This window comes from Nansenia antarctica, assembly GCF_963989245.1.
Source record: "Nansenia antarctica genome assembly, chromosome: 8".
In the NCBI taxonomy this organism is placed as follows: Eukaryota; Metazoa; Chordata; class Actinopteri; order Argentiniformes; family Microstomatidae; genus Nansenia; species Nansenia antarctica.
Window position 1 is genome coordinate 1437534 of NC_137678.1, and position 27180 is coordinate 1464713.

The 27180-nt window shown below is 44.8% G+C and overlaps 2 protein-coding genes across 2 annotated transcripts in view; both read right to left on the reverse strand.

Annotated features, from left to right (window-relative positions):
- Positions 1-1685: 1685 nt before the first annotated feature.
- On the reverse strand, positions 1686-14691 carry rrh (retinal pigment epithelium-derived rhodopsin homolog; the record flags this gene model as incomplete). Its single annotated transcript, XM_080537864.1, has 7 exons — positions 1686-1791; positions 2256-2434; positions 5308-5476; positions 6009-6162; positions 7278-7377; positions 9605-9795; positions 14586-14691. The coding sequence occupies 7 exons, from the start codon at positions 14689-14691 to the stop codon at positions 1686-1688; spliced, it is 1005 nt and encodes a 334-aa protein (XP_080393990.1).
- A 3108-nt stretch (positions 14692-17799) lies between these two features.
- LOC308163559 (cohesin subunit SA-1-like) overlaps positions 17800-27180 on the reverse strand; it is a gene marked incomplete at both ends in the record, with an annotated part of 28563 nt that continues 19182 nt past the window's right edge. The window contains 13 exons of the mRNA XM_080537731.1: positions 17800-17850; positions 18039-18138; positions 18411-18512; positions 19166-19223; positions 19750-19922; positions 20467-20586; positions 21404-21537; positions 21744-21845; positions 22340-22515; positions 23057-23225; positions 23655-23747; positions 26850-26930; positions 27050-27137. Coding sequence (XP_080393857.1) covers positions 17800-17850; positions 18039-18138; positions 18411-18512; positions 19166-19223; positions 19750-19922; positions 20467-20586; positions 21404-21537; positions 21744-21845; positions 22340-22515; positions 23057-23225; positions 23655-23747; positions 26850-26930; positions 27050-27137 — 1447 coding nt within the window. The remainder of the gene's footprint in view (positions 17851-18038; positions 18139-18410; positions 18513-19165; positions 19224-19749; positions 19923-20466; positions 20587-21403; positions 21538-21743; positions 21846-22339; positions 22516-23056; positions 23226-23654; positions 23748-26849; positions 26931-27049; positions 27138-27180) is intronic.

The following is a 27180-nucleotide window of genomic DNA, read 5'->3' on the forward strand; positions in this document are numbered from 1 at the left end:
ATTGTTATCTAGCACTGCTTTAACCCTCCTGGGCATGGAATTCACCAGAGCTGCACAGGTTGCTTCTGGAATCTTCTTCCACTCCTCCATGACGACATCACGGAGCGCACAGATGTTGGACACCTTGCACTCCTCCACCTGCCTCTTGAGGATGCCCCACATGTGCTCAATTGGGTTTAGGTCTGGAGACATACTTGGCCAGTCCATCACCTTAACCTTCAGCTTCTTCAGCAAGGCCGTTGTCATCTTGGAGGTGTGTTTAGGGTCATTATCATGTTGGAAAACTGCCCTACGGCCCAGTTTCCGAAGAGAGGGGATCATGCTCTGCTGCAGGATGTCACAGTATATATTGGAATTCATGTGTCCCTCAATGAAATGCAGCTCCCCAGTGCCGGCAGCACTCATGCAGTCCCAGACCATGATGCTGCCACCACCATGCTTGACTGTAGGCAAAACACATTTGTCTTGGTACTCCTCACCAGGGTGCCGCCACACACGCCGGACACCATCTGACCCAAACAGGTTTATTTTGGTCTCATCAGACCACAGGACATGGTTCCAGTAACTCATGTTCTTGAATTCATTGTCTTCAGCAAACTGTTTGCGGGCTTTCTTATGCATCGGTTTCAGAAGAGGCTTCTGTCTGGGGCGACGGCCATACAAACCGATTTGATGCAGTGTGCGGCGTATGGTCTGGGCACTGACAGGCTGACATCCCACTTCTGCAACCTCTGCAGCAATGCTGGAAGCACTCGCACGTCTATTTTTGGAAACCAACCTCTGGATATGACGCTGAGCACGTGGACTCAACTTCTTTGGTCGACCCTGGCGAGGCCTGTTCCGAGTGGAACCTGTCCTGGAAAACCGCTGTATGATCTTAGCCACTGTGCTGCAACTCATTTTCAGGGTGTTGGCAATCTTCTTATAGCCAAGGCCATCTTTGTGAAGCGCAATAATCCTTTTTTTCAGCCGCTCAGAGAGTTCCTTGCCATGAGGTGCCATGTTGTCCAGCATTCAGAGAGAATTGTGTCCAAAACACCAAATTTAACAGCCCTGCTTATCATTTACACCTGAATCCTTGTACCACTAACGAGTCACATGACACCAGGGCGGGAAAACAACATCATTGGGCACAATTAGGACATGTTTACTATGGGGTGTACTCACTTTTGTTGCCAGCTGTTTAGACATTAACAGCTGTGTACTGAGTAATTTTCAAAGGACAATAAATCTATACTGTTATTCAAGCAGCACACTGACTACTTTAAGTTATATCAAAGTTTCAGTAGGATAATGTTATCCCCTGAAAGGATATAACAGAATATTTGCAAAAATCTAAAGGGTGTACTCACTTTTGAGATACTGTATTTACCAGGACTAATCTTACTTTGTATCTGGAACATAATTAAATGTTGCTTTATAGTAAAATATGGACAGCTACTATTATTTTCTGTACGTTCAATTTTAACTAAGTACAGTAGTCAGAGAAAAGGCTGTAAGATCATCAAGGCTATCATACGATATAGAAGTTCTAGAAGTTAAGGATGTAATGTTAGGGGCTATGAATGCTGTTAATCCTTGTATACAAATACAATAATGAAGATGACTACGCACACGGGGCGCTGTGTGTTTAATTATATCTGGTGGGGTGTGATCAGAATGGGATGTGATGATGACATCCTGCATCATTGGGTCAAAGGCAGCTGGGAGATCGTCATGGAAACCTGGTTGTTGATGGTGACCCTCTGCCTGGTTTGGCAGCGCAGCATTCCTGTAATCGCTCTCCTGAATCTGAATAAAGACAATGTCCCCATGAATATAACAACAACTATGTTGATAGTTGCCAAAGGCTCACAGTAACCAACATGGAAACACAACAGAAACACTAGAGAAACTCCAAATACTTCATTGGCAGGTGAAACCCGTAGGTTAGAACCCTTTTGAACCACCTGACCACATCAATAAACTAAACGAATCTCAAGACAGAGCAGAGAGCACCACCTCATATCATTCAAGTCCCAGAAGAAAATCCCAACAATAACATAAAGCGGAACACAATGGGACTCTTTCATTTTGTACTTATTATAGATTTGATCATTTAGCAGTCGCTTTTATCCAAAGCGACACTCACAATTAGAGCTTACAGGGGCAGTCTCCCTGGAGGCTAAGAGCCTTACTCAAGGACACACTAGTGGTGGTTCATTTGATCTACACAGACCTGCATAATGTAGGAAACAGGAGAGAAATTAGCTTACTTTTTGTTGGCAATGACATAGATGCAGGGGTTGTAGAAGGTGGAGGATTTGGCAAACAGAGGGCCGATGATGGCCATGGGGGCAGGGATCATGAGGGGGTCCCCGAAGGACGCCCAGAGGCACACTATGGAATAGGGCGACCACGCCACCAGGAACATGATGATCATCACTATCGACATCTAGCAGACAGGGACCAGGGCAGATCAGAGAGAGAGAGAGAGAGAGAGAGAGAGTCGTTTCAGATAAAAGAGAATGTTATGGTTTTACTGTGACAAGAGTTATGCAGAATCCATGCAGCGATTCAATGACTTTTTCTACAACAGCATGTTTGGATACTGGATTCTGATTGGCTAGCAACAGTGGTAAATAGCTCAACAACCCACTGTTCAGACCGCATTTCCAGTATCAATGCGCCTCCCAATCAATCTGATTAAGAACACCTGTGCTGACCTACAATGCAATGGTTGATCTTGTTTATGGGACTATATTCTATCTATGTATTCTGAAACGATTAATGATTGTAAATACAGGAATTTAATGGTACAACTGTGTATTTATTATTTATATTATGTGGTGGCTGTTGTAGAAAAGCAATTGACCATTGGAGGGCGGGGGTTGTGGACTCATTTACCACTGTACAGGGTTTTCCTACTCGGCTTCGCCTCGTGCCACAACCCTGTACCAGTGGTAAATGAGTCCACAACCCCCTTCCGCTTCCATAGAGTCCTGCGCGGGTGTAAGAACTTCACCCGTAACCCGACCCAAGACCAAATAACATTGTCGCAAGCAGTCTATATTGATGGCAGAAAACATAATGAAATGGCAAGGCAATCCAGATAAATGGTAAATACATTATGTTGTCCAAATCAACATGGTTGATTGTTGTAGAAGTAGCGGAGGCTGTGTCTCAGGAGGTAGAGCCGGCGGCTAATGATCGCAAGGTTGGCAGATCGGTGGTTTCAACCCTGGCTGGCCATGTGTCGAGGTGTCCTTGGGCAAGACACTGAACCCCGAAATTGCTCCCAATGAGCAGGCCGGCGCCTTGCATGGTAGCTTGCCGCCATTGGTGTGTGAATGTGTGTGTGAGTGGGTGAATGAGAGGCCGTTGTAAAGCACTTTGGAATAAGGCATAGCTATATAAGTGCAGTCTGTTTACCATTTAGAAGTCGTCCTCAGCCTGTCAGGCTGTTTGAGATTGCTGAGCTCACCAGGACTTTCTTCCTTTTTTAATGACGTTCCAAATTGTTGTTTTTTTGGTTAATCTAAGGTTTGCTTCTGATATTTTCAGATATTTCACAACGACGCCCTTGACTTTCATTGACGTCTCTCTGGTCCTCATGATGGCAGACTCCAAAGGCAAACACAAAGCCTACCTTCAACACGAGGCTTGCCCTCTGGAACTCCCTCCCCATAGTGATCCGCAACGCCCCCACCCTGGACTCCTTCAAATCAGCCCTTAAAACCCATCTGTTCACCAAGGCCTTTGGCCCCTAGTCACTGTTTCTGTTTTGCTTTGTTTGTTTTCTGTTTTGTCTGTCTGACCATTTCCTTAGAATTGTAAAGCGTCCTTGGGTTTTATGAAAGGCGCTATATACAGTAAATCCAAGCTATTATTATTATTATTATTATTATTATTATTATTATTATTATAAGTAATGTGACAGAATACGCCTGACTTATCAGAAGCACTTGTCAAGCCAATTGTCCCCCATTACTTTTGGTGCCCTGTAACAGAGGGACGATGTAAACAACGTGTTGTCATTTCTAAATGGTCAAACCAATAAGAAGACACAAATAACCTCATATTAAAGCTGAGTGTCTCTACTTTAACCTCATAACAACAACCAGTTCATTTAAAATCCAAACGTTTGGAGTATAGAGCCAATGCTTCGCTGTCCCATCTACTAACGCTAGAAGAGTGACCACTCACGGTGACCCTTGTAAGTAAAAACATTATTCTATCTTTGCACAATTTCAGGACCCTCCTTTCATGACTTCCCCTAGATATGTGCGTTCTACCACCCAGTATCCTGACATTTTCAAAATCACTTCAGGATAAGATAGTATAAAGCAGTGGAGGCTGGTGACTTCCAGAATTGAGGAGGCCAATTTTTTTTCCGCTTGCTCGCTTCACTCGCGATGGAATGTTCCCTGTTCTTCTTATCTGTCTTTGTTAAAAATTATTAATTTGTGTTTGGCGGTACTGAAGGGATTGGGACACTCTCAGGATGGTGGATGAAGCAGCTTTTATTGCCTGCACAATGGGTCATCAAATAAACAAAACAATTGGCATGAATCTCTGGTCCGCCTGCAGCAGCTATTGTCCCTTCTGCTCAGGCTCACAACATTCACCTAACACTGCGCCGATTGTATCTTCTAACATACTACATACAATCAATGACATGTCAAAAGCACTCAAACACTATGTCAATCAGACACACAACATACAATTCAGAACAATACTTCATCCATTTCTAATATTTATCCTGCAGAACAGCACTCATACGCGTGTGGCGGAAAAAGGTACTACACGGAGGCCAGGCCTCCTGTTCCCACCCATTTTCAGTGATTTGGCCAATCACATATTGCCATGAAAAAAATTGCATTACATTGACTTCTATGAGAAACCACTTTCCGACAGGAGGCCTGACCTCCGTGTAGTACCTTTTTCCGCCACACGCGTGTATGAGTGCTGTTCTGCAGGATAAATATTAGAAATGGATGAAGTATTGTTCTGAATTGTATGTTGTGTGTCTGATAAAATATATAATTATTGCTTTTTTAAATCTCTCTCTCTTCTCTCAAATTATTGGGGAGGCCAGGCCTCCTCCACCTCTATGGAGGAGCCTCCACTGGTATAAAGCTATTTTGCAGTTTTTCTGTGTAGGAGGCAGGCTAAAAAAAGAAGTGCCCTCTAGTGATCTCTGTGTGTAAATAGCAGATTTACATTCTAAAAAGGGGGTCTATTTGACCCCCAAGGCGGCTCTACTAGTAGGTAAAATAGGCACGGCTGTTGTAGTGTTAATAATATTGGAGACTGGAGGTGGCTCACCTTGGTCACGTCCATCTGGTCCGACCAGTCCACATTGATGCTGTCCAAGCAGTTGCTGGCTTTGTATCTCTTCATGGTGAGCGACACATTGTAGTAGCAGTACACCATGACAGAGAGAGGGATGATGAAGTTCACCGTGATCACGGCCATGGTGTAAGAGATGAAGGAGCTGTGAACAAACGGAGAGAGAACAGGCTAACTCCTTCCTGGTATAGAAAAGATGAGTGTTCAATGCTGTGCCACAACAAATGCCCGCCGACACACTGTGGGTCTCTAGGAACACTGTGGGTCTCTAGGAACACTGTGGGTCTCTAGGAACACTGTGGGTCTCTAGGAACACAGGTTTTCGAAGAGCAACGGATGCAATGGACCTATCGCTAAGCCACGCCCTCTTTGAAAACTCGGACAAACAAACAACGCTTCACTGACAGTGACTGACTGACCGACCGTGACTGAATGACATTCAATGACTTACAATGGCGGTGGGAGTTGGCAAATTTCTGATTTACAAGTAAGTAATAGACATGTTTTTTTTTTTTCAAAGATGACAAGAATATTTAGTCTAGAAGCTTTTCACCATCAGATATTAGCGAGTTGTTTGTCCGAGTTTTCTGCCTGTTGTGACTTTTGCTGTGATATGATTGGACAATGTCTATTTCGGGGCGTGGCTTAGCGATAGGTCCATTCAGTTCTTAACTCGCCTGTCGTTCTTCCTCCAGTTGATGGTGCAGGTGGCGCCGGTGGGGTCGGGGGCGTAGCCGGCCCAGCCCAGGACGGGCATCAGGGACCAGAACACGGCGTTGAGCCAGGCGGCCAGCATCAGCAGGGTGTACGAGCGCGCTGTCATCCTCTGCCCTGGAGAACAGGAGGAAGTAAGTAAAACTGTATTTATATAGCGCCCTTCTCAGCACGGATGCACAGGGTGCTTTACATACAAGAATAAATAATCAGTGATTAAAAACACAAAGGGGACAAACATAAACAAAACATAAACAGTAACAATAAGAAGGCTAAAACTGACTGCCGGCCTGCCTAAAAAGATATGTCTTTAGTTGGCGTTTGAAGATTAGATCTGAGGGAGCGGCTCTCCGGTCAGGGCTCTCACATGCATACGGACCATGCTGATTCCGCTAGGACCAGACACCGTATACAAAGAATGTTCACACTCACTGTACTGTAAGTCCTTTTGGATAAGCATTTACTAAATCACACACACACCCACACACACCACACTACACCACACTACACCACACCACACACACACACACACACACACACACACACACACACACCACACACACACACACACACAAACACACACACGCTGGGTTAGCCGTGGCTCAGGTGGTAGAGCCGGCGTCTAATGAACGCAAAGTCGGTGCTTCAATCCCCGGCTTCACGTGTTGAGGTGTCCTTGGGCAAGACACTGAACCCCAAATTGCTCCCAGTGAGCGGGCCAGCTCCTTGCATGGTAGCTTGCCGCCATTGGTGTGTGAATGTGTGTGTGAACGGGTGAATGAGAGGCCGTTGTGAAGCGCTTTGGAACAAGGTGCTACATAAGGTGCTACATAAGGTGCTACATAAGTGCACTCCATTCACACACACTTTCCGGGTCCAAACCAAAAATTCCCTGCACCAGAGTACCAGTGTACTAAAGCACCAGAGTACCAGTGTACTACAGCACCAGAGTACCAGTGTACTAAAGCGGTAGAATGACAGTTCAATAGTTTTTTAGACTGGGATCTATTCATACAACAAAGGACACAGCAGCACTTTCCTGTTTTTCCCATATTGTCAGCGTCATTGAGCCTCGGAAAAGCGCTATATAAATATAATGAATTATTATTATTACTGAGGCATTTCGAAGAGAGCGCCTCAGCTAACGTTGGACCCGGAAACACGTTACGACTTAACAACCGAATAGGCTTCTGTAAGTATACACATGGAATGATATATGAGTTGATAAATACCTATGTCAGGTCTACAGATGCTGAGGTAACGGTCCACCGCCACCACAGTGAGGAGTCCAATACTGGCCATGCCAAAGAAGATGTTGAGAGCTGCATAAATCTGGAGGAGAAAACATAGTTAGCACTCAACCCCCCCATTCCTATTCTCTATTTCATTTGGGGAATAGCAAAATGACACATCAGAATTGTACTTGTTCCAGAGAGTTCTTGGTGAGACCACAGAGATGCTGTACATGGACAGGACAAGAAACAAGTCAGAAGTGTTGTTATTCCATTTATAGAGTAGCCATATTCAACAAACCATTTGAGGTATTTCTATTATTATTCTTTCAGACACACGCAGTGTTGTAGTCTACGTGATACGCAGGACTAGGCCGTATACCCACTAGGAAAGGCCAAGGCTTTCCGTATACCCACTTAAAAATGCGCGAGGATACGTAACAGCGTTTTGTGACATAACTTTCACACTTTCATTCATAAAATTCACCCCCCGTCTGTGTTACGAAGCACTTGACTTTTGGAACATTGAGACTGACTATAGTGTCATATACCATCAACGGGGGGAGATGCGACATGAAATATGTCAAAATGCAGCACTATCATGCACAGATCAGCCTTATAACATGTAATGTTAGATATATATAACGTTAGACAGGGAGCGCAGATTTATTTTTATGGCGTTCCGAAATGAACGATATGAGGCTGGGAGGGGAAAATCACAGTATACCCACTAGAAACAACTAGACTAAACTAGACTAAACTAGACTAAACTAGACTACACCACTGGACACACGGGTGTAGGTTCTCCTCCTTTCTGTAATGACATCCAGTTACTACGGTGATGTTGGTGTGATGCTGCTCCATACTTGTTTCAACGGTCAAGTACTTCTTCTCCTTCATCTGGACTAATCTAATGATTTAATAACAACTAATCATTTAAGAAATGAATGCAAACACCTATCCTGTGTTTTCAGATCTGGAAGAGAGGACACTGGGATTGAGACTAGATAGAAAGTGCAGCAAGTGCAGGATTCAAAATAGATATGGTATGGACTGCACTTATATAGCGCCTTTATCCAAAGCGTCATTCACCCATTCACACACACACATTCACACACCAATGCATTCACACACACACATTCACACACCGTGCAAGGCTGCCTCCATGCCATGCTGCATTGATGCATTTCGTATTTGTAATTCGTGCAAAAGGAACCCAGACCCAGACCCATACTTTTCAGAAGGTCGACATTTCTGTATTAGAAATCCTTTTTTTTATTGGTCTTATCTATATTGTAATATTTTGAGATACTGGATTTTTACGTCTAAGCCGTAATCATCAACATTAAAACAAAAAAAGGCTTGAAACATTTCACTTTGTGTAATGAATCTAGAATTTATGAAAGTTTTTAAATAAAATTACGGAAAATATTGACGTTTTCCACGATATTGAAATGCACCTGTATGCTATTTAGCGGAGGCTTTTATCCAAAGCAACTTACATTCCAATGAGTGCGTACATTTCAGTATATACGGTCCCAGCGGGAATCGAACCCACAATCTAAGCATTGTTAGCTCTATGCTCTACCAGCTGAGCCACAGAGGAAGTCTTCAGCCCCAGATTAGCATCACATGGCAGCACTTTGGGGCTGAACCTCTGACATCACACAGCCCCTAATCTCCTCCAACCAACACAACGTGCACTGCTCAGAGAAGGATGGCAGACTGGAATCCTGCTGAACACTTTCACACTTTCACACTTTCACTCCACGTGCATCAGTCCTGTCCAAGCCCCTTCTAAGTCCACATAACATACGTGTATTTGACATTTGAGGGGTGGCTGTGTCTCAGGAGGTAGAGGCTGTGTCTCAGGAGGTAGAGGCTGTGCCTCAGGAGGTAGAGTTGCCGTCTAATGATCGCAAGGTTGGCAGATCAGCGGTTCGAGCCCCGGCTGGCCACATGTCGAAGTGTCCTTGGGCAAGAGGACCCCAAAAATTGCTCCCAGTGAGCGGGCCAGCGCCTTGCATGGCAGCTTGCCGCCATTGGTGTGTGAATGTGTGTGTGAATGGGTGAATGAGAGGCTGTTGTAAAGCTCTTTGGAGCAGCAAAAAAGGCGCTATATAAGTGCAGTCCATTTACCATTTACCATAACATGCAGTATGTGTATCTGACGTTAAGGTTGAGTCAGGCAGTGTGTGTTTGGCATGTGACCTTTAAACAACTGCCTTAAATGACGCCCAGCTTCACCTATGTTAATACTTGTGATTAACATTCTTTACAGCATAGAATAACAGTAGAACAGAGTAGACTTTACACAATCCACCAACCTGGCAACCAGTGTAGCCAAATTTCCAGCTGCCATGGAGATCAGAGGCAGCGGACATAGGGTAGCCAATGCCCGCCACTCCAATGTCGGTGAAGGCCAGGTTAATGATGATGGCGTTGGTGGCAGTACGCAGCTCCTTAAACTTCACAAACATCATCAACACCACAATGTTGCTGACCAAACTAATGACACCTGGGGAGAGGGAACTCAAAGCTTAAAAACAAATATTTCCCAAAGAAATGTTAATTTGATGTGAGACAAAATAAAGGTGGAAGGCATTGCAGGTGAGAAGTTATGAAAAGGTTAGTCTTACTGAAGGGAAAGACGGTAACACTTTACTTAGCATAGCATACAGTTACAGTAAAGTGTGTTCATAGTGTGTTATAAGACTTGTATAAGCATGTATGATGGCATACAAATCTCATAATGATCCTGAGCTATTATCAGCCTTTTTCAGTTGAAAAAAAGTTGAAAAAGAGAATATATAAGACATAATACATGTCTATAACAAGTGATGCATGCATTATATGTGTGTACCTCATAAAAGTGTTGCCAAAAATACTTAATCAACACTTATTTCGTACATCCTTCAATTTAATAGTGTAGATAAAGGATAATTACAGTAAAGTTCATTGAAATTCCTTGTAGGCTCTGCATGGATATGTTTATCTGTTTATTTATATAGTTAATGTGGAGATGCACACATACAATCCAGCATTATGTTGAGAGTATTCAGGCTGAGATGGGTGGGCTAATACTCAGGGGACATGACTGACCAGCAAACTCAGGATTAATTACAATGAATTGGTTCAAATGTGGTTTAATTTCAGATTCTGAAATGTAGTTCAGTTCACAGTTTTTCTCTTCTGGGATTGTGTATTAAAAACAATGGGTAAGCAAGATCTTGTCATGGCAATAGAAGGCCAAAACGTCTACCAAAGACTAGGTTAAGTAACTTGAGTTACATAAGAATATCAGCTATTTTAACAGAGTGAGGGTGCAGAGGTTAGTATGGCTTCTTTCTGCTGGTTTACACTTGAGACTTAAATCAACACTTCAGTTATGTGATGATGACATCACAATCCGATAAGAGTACGTGCATCCACATCTAGTATTAGCATCGTCTAGTATTAGCATCATCTAGGATTAGCATCCACATCCATAGGCTGTATAAACTTCCAGTGGGCTGATTGAGACTATGCAACATCATAATGCAAGGTGGACCGCTAGCCAGATCCCAACTCTATGGGTCTATGGGCTAAATTGCTGTAAATTCCTCTGGCTGGCATTGGTACCATCTGAGTGAGCAAAACCTTACCTATACTAAATTGTTAATAGGGTCAATATAAGTAAATTAATATATGATAGACTTTCCACAGGAGCAGCTTTTCATATGTATTTGATATGTAGTTATTTTCCCATATTAGCGCCTGTAAGAGGGAATGTGTCCTCTCCAACTTCTGAAAAACATGACGTTTCTAAATAAAGGATGTAACTGATAACCTAAAAGGATGTATTTATTGATACAGTATTAGTGCTGGCTGCCGGCCAGACAGCCAACTACTCATTTAGATCCAGCCGGCTACTTTCAGTGTTTCTAATTAATGATCTATCGTCCCGCCACTTCATTCATATATATGTTTAGATTTTACATTTAAAGTGTCTGTTGTTACAGCAGATAATTTGATACACGATGGTGATATTACCGATGTCCCCTCCCGAAAATGTCATGTTTGTGGTCCCCCCTAAGTTGTAATGATATCTGCGCACTTGATTGGCAGCACTGAGCCGGCAGGCTCAAACATCTCAAACAATAACATTCCTCTAGTTCAGAGCCACATGGTCAGAGGTAGTGTAATGACGGCTCCAACTTCTGGTCAAGGCAGCAGCAACCGGCCGCATGGACCCCATCATCCACCGCTCTGGAGAGGATTCAGACTCAAACCCAAAACCTGGACTCATGGAAAACTTTGCTAAGGGCGGCAGAAATCAGACAGCAACTCCCACTTTTGGACTTATCCAAAGACTTGAGTGAGGGAGATATTCCACCAGTACAAATGGTAAATGGACTGCACTTATATAGCGCCTTATTCCAAAGCGCTTTACAACGGCCTCTCATTCACCCGGCAAGCGGCAAGCTACCATGCAAGGCGCCGGCCTGCTCACTGGGAGCAATTTGGGGTTTAGTGTCTTGCCCAAGGACACTTCGATATGTGGCCAGCCGGGGCTCGAACCGCCGATCTGCCAACCTTGGGATCATTAGACGCCAGCTCTACCTCCTGAGACACAGCCTCTACCTCCTGAGACACAGCCGCCCCCAGTACAGGACAGTAACATCACTGGTGCCGTAGTACTTTGACATTGAAGAAATCCCCTGATTCTATCACAAAAAAACAGCCTCTGCCTCTGGGACTGTAGAAGTAAGTTCAAGAAGGCCATCTGGAGATGCACCAAGAGAATAAGCCGTCTCCCCCCCGCACCAACCTACGGACCTTTGGGGACAGAGCCTTCAGCGTGGCTGCATCTAACCTCTGGAACTCCCTCCCCACAGTGATCCGCAACGCCCCCACCCTGGACTCCTTCAAATCAGCCCTTAAAAGCCATCTGTTCACCAAGGCCTTTGGCCCCTAGTCACTGTTTCTGTTTTGCTTTGTTTGTTTTCTGTTTGTCTGTCTGACCAATCGAAGTTATTAATCAATGGTGTCTGAAGAAAAGTGTATCTTTCATGAGAAATCAAGGAAGTATCTGAAGGGCCAAAACAGGAGGGAACCTCTGGTACTTGTTCAGAGTTACCCCTGGATGACAAGCAGCAGTCACCAAACCAGAGGTGTACAGGGACGACGTCATTATCTGTATCTGTTCAACCTCCAAAATGATCTATCAGATCAGATAGAATACCGGAAGTGGGCGTCACGTGTAGTAAACAAAATGACTAGTTAGTTAAATCAAAGTCCTATGTTGCAAACAGAACGGGCATTTTTATCTTGTTGCCATCCACAATGATATGAATCATGAAACATAATGGCTGAAACACAGACACGCCAATCAATAACTTCTTCCCAAATAATAACGAACAACTTCGGGTAGAATCTGTATCTGCGTGGTTTGTGCTTTCCCGAATAATCATATGAATAACCTCCGCCCTAGGATAGAAACCCAGCTTGGCGGAAGCTTCTTCTGTACTCTTCTTCTGTAGCCTATCAATGACTGAGCTGAGACAAAACTGCTTACTCCTTGAATATGGACCTACAACTACAGTTCTGTCAACCCTGGTCGTGTTGTAACAAAAGCAGCTTTGCTGATGAGAAATTTGATTCAAAAAAACGAAATGAATGAATCATTCCTGAATCCATCACTCAGTTCCTGCAAACACTACTGGCTGGAAACTGCCATCGGGAAGAGTCAAGCGACTTGCCACCTCCTTTGGCAGTGACTTGTTCTTTGCAGTCATCTGTGGCAGAATCAAGCCATCAAAACACCTAATTCTGCTGTTTGCTGTGAAGTCCTTGACAGGAAACACAAAACTGTTACACACCTTGAATCAGCTTGGATACAGTGTGTCCTATTCACAGGGTGAAGAGAGATACAGGAGTTGGAACTGTCAATGGACGACATACCACTACCAGCAAACAGCCATGATTATAAGATTCAAATATGTTTTGTGGCTCCAGACAGATACATATTCTAAAACGACAGAGTGTACGCTTTCAAATGATGTGTCATACATTGAAATCGGAAAGAAGTTGATGACGATATACGTATTTGAATGTTGGTACATCTCAAATGGAGAATGGGAGTCAACTCACTCTGAACCAGCTAACATATTTTTGAATAATATTTTGAGAAATCAACGCAAATCTGTAAGAAACAAGCACGATGGAAATATTGGTTGTGCAAATATTTTGTCTTAGCCTATTGGTGAAATTAGGGTTTGAAGTAAAGGCATCAACACAGAGTTACAGTAGTAAGACAGTAGCCTAATGGGGCCCAAATTCTTCTTCTCTTTGCTCACAGAAGGTGATCACACCAAGAGAGAAGCCCTCCCTGTGCGCGCCGGGAAACATGTTTACTGTACACTTCTATTGATGTTACTGCCCAGACTCAAACAACCTTCGACACCTTTTATTGAGAATTGCTCCTAGCTATATCTGATGCTCTCAAACTATCTACCGTTATACTGTACATATCTCTGTGATGTTCATCGTCCCTTTCTTTGAGGGTGAAAGCAACATTGGCAGTCATGGGCCTTAAAATAGCTAGCAGGTGAGTTTGAGTTGCTGGCAGATTATCTTAAATTGTTGCCTGTAGTTAGGGGGTGAAACATGAAAAACAAGTAGGTTAAGGTAAAGATTAAGATTAAGTTACGATAAGGGTGAAGATTAGGCTAGCTAGATTAGGCTAGCTAGATTAGCTGAGGGAACAATGGTCTGAACATAGACATGATCCCCGTGATTACGACAATACATTATCTCAAATGTCAGCTTAATTGTAAAGTTTAAAGGAATAATTCACCCACATTGCAACATTGGTTAGATAGTCCTTAACTGTGACAGTAGTCTATGGGACAGGAATGGCTAGAATACAACTATGTTTGAATAGCCACTGCTAACGAAAATACAATTGATGTGATGTTCAAAAGTGCATTGCCAAATAAACTCAGATAAACTATCTGACTTGGCCACACACTCTGTCTACATCCCCCTATCAATTCCCCCAAATAATTTGTTTAAGTAGTGGCTATTAAAACATATCTGAACCATGGATTACATGTACAATGGTGAACTTTTTTTTGTTGGTGTAAACTATTTCTCTTTTCTTCTGAAATGGCAGCCGTTGGGGAAAAAAGTGATTATGACTGTAAAAACATAGCTGTTAAACACACACACGCACGCACGCACGCACACACGCACACACACACACACACACACACACACACACACACACACACACACACACACACACACACACCAGTGTAGTTGTACCTGCAGTGATAAGGTAAGCAGCCACTATGTTGTGCTCAAATTGTGTGAAGGCACTCTTCCCTCCGTAGGGGATGACGTCCCCAGTGGTGTTGACTCCAGACTCCATCCCAGGGCTCAACAGCGTGAGAGAAACACACCCGACAAACTGACAACCAGATCTTCTTAACTAGCTGTGTGTGGACTGTGACACCACACTACTCCTACAGCTGTCTGTCCACAGGAGATAGAGGTGCACTGCTCGATACAGAATGTCACAGGCTGTGAGTTAGACGTCTGACAGGAGAATTACACAGAGAATGAGGGAGTCTGGAGACTCAACAGTGGAAGGATGGAGGGTGAGAGGGTGTGTGTGTGTGTGTGTGTGTGACTGAAGGATTAGAACATACCTTCTCATGCCAATGACCTAATACTGGAGAGGTTGTTGTTTGTGCGTAACAAGGGTAGTGGGGCTACACAGAGGAGCTTACCAGTCACATGGACTCTCCTCATCGTGGGGTTAAAAACCACGAGTCCTGACTAAACTCTGAAACTGCAACAGGGAGGGAACTGCCTAGAGGAGAACATGTGTTATGTGCAGCTTTGCGAAAGATTCCCTTTTTTTAACAAATATTTTCAGTGAACTGAGTCACTTTTCTAAAAGTGTCGTGTTTGAATCGTTATTCATGAAATGCTGTGCCCTGCATAAGTAATCAGACAGTGAAACATTTTTTTCTTCTTTTGATTCTACACTTCAAAGGTTTGGATTTGACCTCAAACAATTGTTAAAAAGGTTAGTGTAGAGATATATGTACGGTTAAAGTACAGAAGTACATTTTTAGTTCATGTAATTGGTGTACATATTGGTTCTACCATTCAGAAATTACACCACTTTTTAAGCATAGTCCCCTTGTGGGGAGCATGCAGCGTCTAGCCTGTAGAGGGCGCTGCAGGACTGTGTGGAGAGTAGATGGGGGATGATTGACGACCGGCTGGTGTCAATCATGTCATCATCATTTGGCATTTAACTTGTGTGTTTGTTCCCTCCTGGGATTATTATTTGGGACTTTTGGATTCTGGCACACCTGGGGGCCGTTCCACTAACGTTGATTAGTATATCGGCGATTAAAATGAATCAGGCGATCAGGCAACTCGGGATTAGAATTCAAGCCTCAGGTGATTCCTCGAACGAGGATCAGGCTTGTGTCAAGAGTGTTCACAGAACACCGGCTTAGAAATCCTCCATATGGGCGCGTGCACGCAGACATAAAGAGCCCCGAAGAGTCGATCTGTCGAAATGAAGATTGATCTTTATGAAGGCGACAAATAAGATGTAAAATAGTGTAATACTGCCACAATTAACAAGGCGAGGGAAATGGTTTGGCAAGAAATTGCTGACCGATTAAATGCGTAGGTCATACTAGCCCCAGTTATTGTTATATGTTCATATTTTAATAAATGAATATTTACTAATGTGGTGATATCAGCAGTAGGCTACTAACAGCCATTTCGTCACGATGGCCTAGTGGTATCGACCGCTGCCATGGCATTTATTCGTCATTTTACGACGGTGGTTCAAATCCCTCTTCAGACACACTTTTTTATTGCATTTCGTTGTCTGAATCTAATCTAAAATCACATCTAAAAAAGTATGTAGGCTATAAAATGATGGTGCAGGCTAATTTACAAGAACTGACACGATTACAATGGTGTTTGAAGCCTTTGCATGAAATCTTCGGTTAAATGTAAAAAAAAAAAAAAAAAAACGTATTCAAGTCTCGAACACGCAACCTTTGGAAGTCTAGCTGGCTGCCTTAACCACTGCGCCAACCGGACCGCTGTGATGATAGCAATGCAAGTTGAAACAATTTCCTTTTTTTTTTTTTACACTCTTTTCTTTATTGATCTATCGATCTATCTATCACACTTTCAAAATATCAAGTTAACTATCACACAATCAAACTATCTATCGATCGATCACACTTTCAAAATATCAAATTATCTATCTATCACACAGTCAAACTATCTAATCTATCTATCTCGTGTGAAGTGGGAACTAATATTTCCTAAAAGACACATGAGGAACTGTCGTTCGGGGTTTAGTTTCCGCCTGTGAGCCTTTTTTGACGCACGTATTACTATAGCCAGTGTTTTAGCCTGGTCGCGACCAGGCTAATTATATCTGACTCAGAAGGAGCTCAACCAAGCAGCGAATTATTTGAGCCACATTGATGGAACCGAACGCAAGCTAACATTATCGCCGATTAGAACTTTATCGAGGCTTAGAAGATAATCGACCTTAGTGGAATGGGCCCCTGGACCTTCATCAAACACATTTTCAAGACACCACCACTGTCAATATGCTCCGAAAGGTGTAATGGTTTAATACATCTGAAATAGTAAGGAAATACAATCATAAACAAGGAAAATCTCCTGAGAGAATGTTTCATCCCAAGAACAAAGACATGTATTTGATTTAACATTAAAAACATTAAAACACATTAAAAAAACATTTAAATTTTAAAACATTAAAACACATTAAAACATTACACACATTTAAAACATTTAAAACATTTAAAACATTAAAACACATTAAAAAAACATTAAAAACACAAAAACAACAACAACAACAACAAAAAGTCAAGTGCATCATGCTGCAACTGCCCAAGACAAATTTCCCCTCGGGGACAATACAATATACTATGTTCTTTTTTTTCATGTTATTCTTTTTTTTCCGTAGTATGAAAATGTTTAGAGCTTGAAAACACACCTTTTCTATTTCTTTCTTCTTTTTTTTTTATTGACCAGAGACACATTAACACTTTCCTTTTGTTCAAAGATATAATTTGGTCAAAGCGACACAAAAAAACCTTTAAAACCTTTCCTGGTGACAACAAATGACAACCAATAGCAGAAGTCAAATGTATAACTATATAAATGATATCCATGTAAAACAAAGATTCATGGCCCAAACAGTCAGATTTAATTAAACGTTAAGAACACACAGGCTTGTCTATGCTGGACCAGCAGTAATCATTAGTTGGTCCATTTAATTACATTTCAAACATTTCCAAGAATTAAAACATCATATTAATACAATCCATACAATCATGCATTCCTCATAAAGACATGGAGGTGTTTTTATACATTTTAAGCTGAGTGCATATAACATTCTCAATCAAACTGATAGGAGTTATCACAGAACTGTGTTCTCGAAATAGTACTGCCGTCCACTCTCTTACTCAAACAGCCCCTCTAGGTAACTGGTGGTGGATCGACGGGTGGATGGCTGAGGAGAAAAAGAGGGAAAGAACATGAAAGGTGAGAGACCACAGGAGTAGATAGTGGGGTGTAGACGTTTTGGGGTCAGAGCACCAAATACGCCCTCTTTCCTTTTTTTGTTTAACTAGTATGAATAGATGTTGTTATTTGTCTTGTTGAAGTCCATGGTTGGATCTGAGTGGGCTGGTGCGTTACCAGTGTGATGGAGGTCTCTCTGTCAGAGTCATCGCTCTCAAAGTAATCGATCTCAGGCTCTTCCTCTACCTCATCCTCATCTTCCTCAATCAGGGACAGCCTGGGAGACATAACATAAGGGTCGTTCAAACCTCAAGCACTTGTACTGTACCAGGAGAAGCCGTGCTCTACTGGCTTCTTTGTCACACACACACACACACACACACACACACACACACACACACACACACACACACACAATGTGTTTGTGTTTCTCTCAACATAGTCTATTACTGTTTTTGTTCTGGCTTCTTTCTTTCTTTCTCTTTCTCTCACACACACACACAATTTTCTCTCAACAGAGTCTATTAGCACACACACACACACACTTACAGTGTAAGATGCGAGTCCAGGTCACACTCAACGGGGCTGGGTTGGACAGTGGAGGCCTGGCGCCCCCTGCTGAGCTCCATTCTGCCAATGCGCTGCAGTGACCTGGAGAACACACAGCGTCACAACGTCATTGGTCAACCACCCTCTAGCCCCTTTCATCATCTACACCTGGGGAGAGCCCCAGAGCAATGTTGGCTTCTTTTTTTTTTTTTTTTTCTGAGTGGGGCAGTCCCACTCATATTGTTCTTTTTAATGACAGATATAGTATAGATTATGACAGGAAGGATGGGTGAGAGAGAGAAGGGATGACATGCAGGATATGTCCGCGGCTGGAATCGAACCTGCGGTACATGGTCAGCGCTTAATCCACTACGCCACCTAAGCGCCCCTACTGATGACTTCTCATAGGGATTTTTACATTTATTATATTATTATAGTCCCACTCATATTTTATTTTATTGGACAGATACAGTGAAGACAGACGGGAAAGTAAGGAGGAGAAGAAGGGAGAGAGGGCATGTCAGCAGGGCATGGGGCCGGATTCAAACCCATGCCGACATGGGGCATTATGTGCGCACTATAGACCGTGGAGACCGCTAGACCACTGGATCACCTCAGGCCACTCACAAGGATATTTTTCCCCCCCTGAAGTGTAACACATTTGTCCTCACATGGACTTAAGCAGATGATTGGTGTAAACAGGTGGGCTTTTTAAATCCATGCAGGGTGCTCCAAGCGCACACTTCAGAAATTACCCCTGTGAGAAGTCGTCATCATCATCATCATCATCATCATCAGGCTCTGCTGCTGAGCCTGGAGAGAGAGAGAGAGAGGTCAAAAGGTTAAACCTCCTAAATCCTTAGCAGCCACCTCCCCAGCCTTAATTAATCAGGCCCCTCTCTCATTTAAACAAACCCTGGCCTACACACTTTTCCCAAATAGTATGTACTTCTGTGATATTACGGAGACTGTATATATGTTTATGGAATGTCATTTTCTTTTTTGTCAAGTTTTTGGAACAAACCAAAACATTTAAAAGTGTGTGTGTATGAGTGTAAGTGAGTGTGTGTGTGTGTGTGTGTGTGTGTGTGTGTGTGCGTGTGTGTGTGTGTGTGAGTGTGAGTGTGAGTACAAGTGAGTGTGTGTGTGTGTGTAAATGTCTGTGTGAGTATGAGTGTGTGTGTGTGTGTGAGTGTGAGTGTGAGTACGAGTACGAGTGAGTGTGTGTGTGTGTGTGTGTGTGTGTGTGTGTGAGTGTGTGTGTGTGTGTGTGTGTGTGTGTGTGTGTGTGTGTAAATGTCTGTGTGAGTATGAGTGTGTGTGTGTGTGTGTTACCCACCCCGGGGTGTGGTCCTCCTGTGCGTGGATGCAGGGGTGCTACGGGGGGACGGTGCTGGGCTCTCCTTTTCCTCCTCTCCTCTGGACTTAGCAGGGCCCAGAGAACGCTGGTACATACTCAGGGACGGCCAGGAGGGGGCAGCAGAGGGAAGCTCAGCTCTCAGGAAACGTGACCTGGAGAGGATAGAGAGAGGGAGGGACGAATGGATGGATGGATGGATGGAGGAAAAAGAGTAAGAACAACCTACAAGTATTAATATATCATATTAATGTCACGTGTACTTACTACATCTTGTGTGAGTTCCGGTGTGGAAGTTATTGCAAGTGAGGGCAAAGGGGGGATGATTGATTGGGTGGTTATTTGAATATTTGTGTGAGTGTCTGTGTGCACAAACACACTATCATATATGTCATATGTCAAGTCATATGTATAGATGCTTGTGTGGATGAAGACGTGTGTTCATGTTTGCCGGTGTGTGTGTGTGTGTGGTGTATGTGTGTTGTGTGTGGTGTATGTGTGAGTGGTGTGTGAGTGGTGTGTGTGTGTGTGTGTGTGTGTGTGGCGTGTGTGTGTGTGTGTGTGTGTGTGTGTGTGTGTGTGTGTGTGTGGCGTGTGTGTGTTTGTGTGTGGTGTTTGTGTGTGGTGTGTGTGTGTGTGTGTGTGTGTGTGTGTGTGTGTGGTGTGTGTGTGTGTGTGTATGTGTGTGTTAAGACTCACACTTGAATGCGGTCCTGACGGAGGAGTTTGACGCTGAACTCGCTGAGGATCTCCAGGAAGGGCAGGTTCGGAGGGTCCTCCCCCTTCACCGCGTCGCGCAGCGCAAACCGGATACCGCTCCTGAGAACACATCAACAACCCAAACATGGTTCTACACAGACGTGGCACAAACTGCACCATGTTGCATAGGTTAGAAATAGAGAGAGAGAGAAAGAGAGAGAGACAGAGAAAGAGGCAAAGAGAGAGAGAGAGAGGCAGAGAGAAAGAGAGAGAGAGAGACAGAGAGACAGAGAGAGAGAGAGAGAGAGAGACAGAGAGAGAGACAGAGACAGAGAGAGAAAGATGCAGAGAGAAAGATACAGAGAAAGAGAGAGATAGAAAGACAGACACAGAGAGAGAAATAGACAGAGAGAGAGAGACAGAGAAAGAGGCAAAGAGAGAGAGAGAGGCAGAGAGAGAGAGCGAGAGAAAGAGGCAGAGAGAGAAAGATGCAGAGAGAGAGAGAGAGAGAGAGAAAGAGACAGACAGAGAGAGAGAGACAGAGAGAAAGCGACAGACAGGGACGGAGAGAGATAGACACAAAGAGAGAGAGAGAGAGACAGAGAGAAAGAGAGAGAGAGAGACAGAGAAAGAGGCAGAGAGAGAAAGATGCAGAGAGAAAGATACAGAGAAAGAGAGAGATAGAAAGACAGACACAGAGAGAGAGAGACAGAGAAAGAGCCAAAGAGAGAGAGAGGCAGAGAGAGAGAGCGAGAGAAAGAGGCAGAGAGAGAAAGATGCAGAGAGAGAGAGAAAGAGACAGACAGAGAGAGAGAGACAGAGAGAAAGCGACAGACAGGGACAGAGAGAGAGATAGAGACACAAAGAGAGAGAGAGACAGAGACAGATAGAGACAGAGAGAGAGAGACGAAGGTGTGAGTGTGTGTGTGTTACTGACTCATGCAGGGTAATCAGTGGCTTGCTGACACTGTGCAGGTCAAAGCCGAAGCTCATAGCCAGTCTCTTGGCCAGCTTTCTGATCTCTCCCAACTCCTCACTACCACGCTCCTCTGGAGCCAGCGCCGCAAGCAGCTGAGGAAACACACACACACACACACACACACACACACACACCACACACCACACACCACACACACCCTATTAGTAGTCCACCCCTCATCACTTACACACAGTAATACAGAGGTATTGTTTATTTAAACACGCGCGCACACACACGCACACGCGCGCACACACACACACGCACACACGCACACGCACACACACACACACACACACACCTGCTGCAGACTCAGACAGACAGTGCTGGCGCTCTCCATGGGGCAGATGAGCCTGGTTTGGTTCAAGGTTTCCTTGATGATGTCACCGTAGTCTTTGTAGAACTGGAGAGAGACGTGACAGAATGAGTCGTCATCCTCCTCTCATTCTTCTGACCACTGTGTTTAATCAATCCTTTTCTCAACTTTCCATCCGTTTCTCACCCACTCTCTCTCTCTCTCTCTCCTCTGACTCATTCCGCCCCCTCACTGATACTAAGAACAACTTCTCACCCCTCCTCCACCTTCTCACACACTTCTTCCTTCCAGTGCTACCTTTTTTGGTGATCTCTTCCTCCTCTCTCTCCTCCAGTTCTCCATCTTCCTTCCCTCTAATCATCCTCTCTTCCATCCTCTTACTCTCTTCCCATTTCTCCTTCCTCTCTCCCCTACTTCATCCCCCTCTCTGCCTCCCTCCCATCATCTTCTCTTCTATCGTTCCCTCTGACCCATTTCTCTCTCCCCTCGGGCCTCATCCCCTCCTCCCTCAGGCCCTACCCTCTCCACCCTTCTGCCCTCATCCTCTCCTCCCTCCCTCCCTCCCTCCCTCTCTTCTCCACCTTGCTGTAGTATTTGAAAATGTCTGTGGCAGCGTTGAGGTCCAGGACTCCATAGAAGACCAGTTTACAGAAGCCAGACAACTGGTTTCTCCTCCGCTGGAGGCGACATATGTTCAACTCCTGGTTTCTCCCCCGCTGGAGGCGACATATGTTCAACTCCTCCGCTTCTTCCTCTTCTGAAAAATCGGAGGGAGAGAGGAGCCAAAAGAAGACATTATCCAGAGAGAGAGAGAGAGAGAGAGAGAGAGAGAGAGAGAGGGGGGGGGCGGGCACAAAAAGAGGAATGAGATGTGAGATGTATATATATATATAATGCGCTTTGAGTTGCATCCGTGTACGAAAGGCGCTATATAAATAAAGTTTCACTTCACTTCACTTCACTACATGTGGGAATACGGTACATGTGGGAAAACTAGGGTTAGGGTTAGGTGCTAGGGTTAGGTGCTCGGGTGCTAGGGTTAGGGTTAGACATGCCAGCATGTACCAAGTCGACGTTTTATGCTGCCATGTCCCCGGGAAATGCCGACATAAACCGTATTCCCACATATACCGTAACATATACACCGGTATATAATATATTTTGTACGTTTTTTTGTTTTTTTTTACGAGTCCCACTCATATTTTTATTTTTACTGCAATAGAGACAGTAGAGATTGACAGGAAGGATGGGTGAGAGAGAGAGAGAGAATGTTGGTAACGTAAGGTAATGTTCCCTACCAAGCAGATCGTCATCCTCAGGCTCAGTGAAGACATAGTCCAGGAGGAAGGCGGCCATCTCAGAGCGGAGGGAGTCGGAGGGGGGGTAGGCCAGCGTGCGCAGGGCGGGCTGAGACCTCATCGCCTCCACACCCAGCAGCAGCAACAGGTCACACAGCAGCACAAACGCCTGGGGAGATGATAGGAATTTAGAATTTAGCAGACGCTTCTAATCCAAAGCGACTTACAATTACAATTACAGGGACATTCCCCCTGGAGTCACTATGGGCTGAGAGTGGTGCCTTACTCAAGAGCCCACTAGTGTTTCAGGCAGGATTTGAACTCACAACCTTCCGATCACCAGTCCAACTCACTATCCACTAGACCACCACTACCCCCGCGCATGCGCACACACAGTCGAGTTCCACACATCATCCCCCCACACACCCACACTGGGTGACGACTGCTACCATACCAGACAGCTCTACCAACTAGTTTGGAGCAGCCTTACAAAAACAGCCCGTCGTTGTCATCCTTGTCAGATTGTTCCCCCCCCCCCTGCTCTCACCTGGTCTCTGACCTCACCTGGTCTCTGCTCTCACCTGGTCTCTGATCTCACCTGGTCTCTGATCTCAGCCTGGCCCACTGACAGACAGCTCTGACACACCACACAGAACGAGTGGAATTCCTTCTTTAGACGCTTGAGCTCCGCCTAGGAGTGTGTGGGTGTAAGGAAGAGAGGGGGAAAGAGAGGGGTGAAAGAGAGGGGGGGAAGAGAGGGGGGAGAGAGGGAAGAGAGAGGGGGAAGAGAGGGGGGAAGAGAGGGGGAAGAGAGGGGGGAAGAGACGGGGGAGAGAGGGAAGAGAGGGGGAAAGAGAGGGGGGGAGAGAGGGAAGAGAGAGGGGGAAGAGAGGGGGGAAGAGAGGGAAGAGAGAGGGGGGAAGAGAGGGGGGAAGAGAGGGGGGAAGAGAGAGGGGGAAAGAGAGGGGGAAAGAGAGGGGGAAAGAGAGGGGGAAAGAGAGGGGGAAAGAGAGGGGGAAAGAGAGGGGGAAAGAGAGGGGGGAAAGAGAGGGGGAAAGAGAGGGGGGGAAGAGAGGGGGGAAGAGAGGGGGGGAAGAGAGGGGGGAAGAGAGGGGGGGAAGAGAGGGGGGAAGAGAGGGGGGAAGAGAGGGGGGGAGAGAGGGGGGGGAGAGAGAGGGGAAGAGAGCGACAGAATGAGACACGAGAGTGGCAGGTTTCTGAATGACTAAACATCAGTGGTGTGCCGTCAGGGCCAGCAAGGCCTTCTCTGCTGGCCTAAACATCATCAGAATATACATTTTATTTTAATATATTTTTTCCACAAATATGTATTAATGATTCCCCATAGTCTATTCTCTTCATTTCATAGCTTTCCTCTTGGTTGCGCTGCTTCCAGTCTCCGATTGAGATTTGGAGGGCTGGCCTTTATGTTAGAGCTTTTATCCAATCAAAATGTGTTGCTAGGGGGCTCCACAATCTGCCCGCCTGCACATTAAACGGTGCCGCGAATTCGACCTGTAACTTAACGTTGGAACGAGAAAACCTGTGGCGTACCTAGTAAACCTACGTAGATGCGAGCAAAAGCAACAACGGCGCCTGCTGTAAGGCTCAATGATGTCAGCACCCAGCACGTCTTTTGATTGGATACGCACTATTGATACGCACTATTGATACGCACTATTGATATTCACTATTGAGATGCGTAACTATGCCGGTAGATGTGAAACTTTTGAAAGTGCGCAGGGAAACGGAGCGCCACAACGAAAGCTTTCGTTGACTGATCGATAATACTGATCGATTGTGTCCTGTTTTTGGGTAAACAATAACTTTCATTTAGGGGACACGATGAAAGCACCGAGTCCACAAAGAGAGGAAACTAAGTTGAGCTTCTTTCTTTTCTGGCCCAGATTTACATTACCACCTGTCCACAAACAAAGTGTTTACTGGGACGTCAGGCAAAATACAAAACGACCTGATTTTTGCTATTGCTGAAGTGATGGGTGAAGAGATCAAAATGGAGATTAAAAAGGCACCCTTTGTCGCTATTATGGTGGACGAGACGACAGACGTGGGTAATGTAGCGATCTTAAAGATGTTAGTTTAACACTCTTCATTGTAAATGCGGATTTATTGATTAAAAATGCTTCGGAAATATTAATATAACTCTGTTGTACTTGTCTGACTATGTTAAGGTGATGCAACGCCCGGTTATACTGTGTTTCTGTCTAGTTTCTAGAGCCATGGCGTCATAACGATGGTATTAAGAGGTAGAATAATTCAGGTAGGAATGTGTCGGACATCACTGAAGGCCTAGGTGTGAAATGCACCGCCCGCCACTGCTAAACATAGTATTAAGGAGGGGGGGGATTTGTGTCTGTTTATGTTGGAGCTCTGCGATGTTGGCTAAACAGCCATGTCAGTTTGCCTCATCATCATAACTGACTGCATGTGTGTGTGTGTGTGTGATGATGTCCATAACTCGATGTGTATGTCCATCTGTGTGTGTGTCCATATCTGTGTGTGTGTGTGTATGTGTGAGTGACGTGTGTCCATATCTGTGTGTGTGTGTGTGTGAGTGTGTGTCCATATCTGTGTGTGTGTGTGTGTGTGTGAGCGTGTGTGTGTGAGAGTGTGTGTCCATATCTGTGTGTGTGTGTGTGTGTGTGAGCGTGTGTCCAAATCTGTGTGAGTATGTGTGAGCGACGTGTGTCCATATCTGTGTGAGTATGTGTGAGCATGTGTGAGCGTGTGTCCATATCTGTGTGTATGTCCATCTGTGTGTGTGTGTGTCCATATCTGTGTGAGTATGTGTGAGCGACGTGTGTCCATATCTGTGTGAGTATGTGTCCAAATCTGTGTGTGTGTGTGTGTACTGTAGAAGCCTGACCGCGGCGCTGTGGCCTCAGATGCTCTTGAACAGATTGCTGTGTTAATTGCATGCTGTCCTCACAGCTGGTGAGCGGCTTAAGCAGGCAGGCAGGCAGGCAGTGCCGTGGTGAAATATGGGCACTTTGGTGTGTGAATACAGTAGCACCATGTATACATTTACATTTTTATCATTTAGGAAAAATGCTTTTTATCTTTAGGTCTCCCTGGAGTAACTTAGGGCTAAGTGCCTTACTCAAGGGCACACTAGTGGTGGCGGCGGCGGTGTTCCCAGGTGGGGTTTGGACGCATGATCTTCAGATCACCATCAGTCCAACTAGCTATCCACTAAGCCACCGCCACTATAGGTACAGGGTGGCTACATCTGTGTTAATAGGTTAGATGGACAGAGTTTGGTAATACTACAGTATGTAAATACTAAATAAATAGGTAAATACGGCAGACAGGCAATGCCAGAGTAGTCAGGCACACACAGATATGGACACACGTCACTCACACACACACACACACACACACACACACACACAGATATGGACACACGCTCACACACACACACACACACACACACACACACACACACACACACACACACACAGATATGGACACACGCTCACACACACACACACACACACACACACACACACACACACACACACAGATATGGACACACGCTCACACACACACACACACAGATATGGACACACGTCACTCACACATACACACACAGATATGGACACACGCTCACACACACACACACACACACACACACACACACACACACACAGATATGGACACACACACTCTCTCACACACACACACACACACACACACACACAGATGGACATACACGTCGAGTTATGGACATCATCACACACACACACACACACACACACACACACACACACACCTTGGTTGGTGTAGAGTTCGACACCCTCACTTTCTCCCAGACCAGGTGGAAATATGCACACTTCAGGGCTGGGACCATCAGCTGAAACCAGATAGAATAAAGTTGTGTGTGTATGTGTGTATTATATACAGTGTCTGCCAGGAGAGATGCGAGGAAACACACACACACACACACACACACACACACACACACACACACACCTCCTTGTCGAAGTCTCCAGACTCCACGCCGCTCTTCAGCAACTGAAAGCAGGGCTCAAACAGCTTCAACGCAGTCAGGTTCTTGGCACTGAAAACAGAAACACACATATCAGGGCAGCCAACACACACAC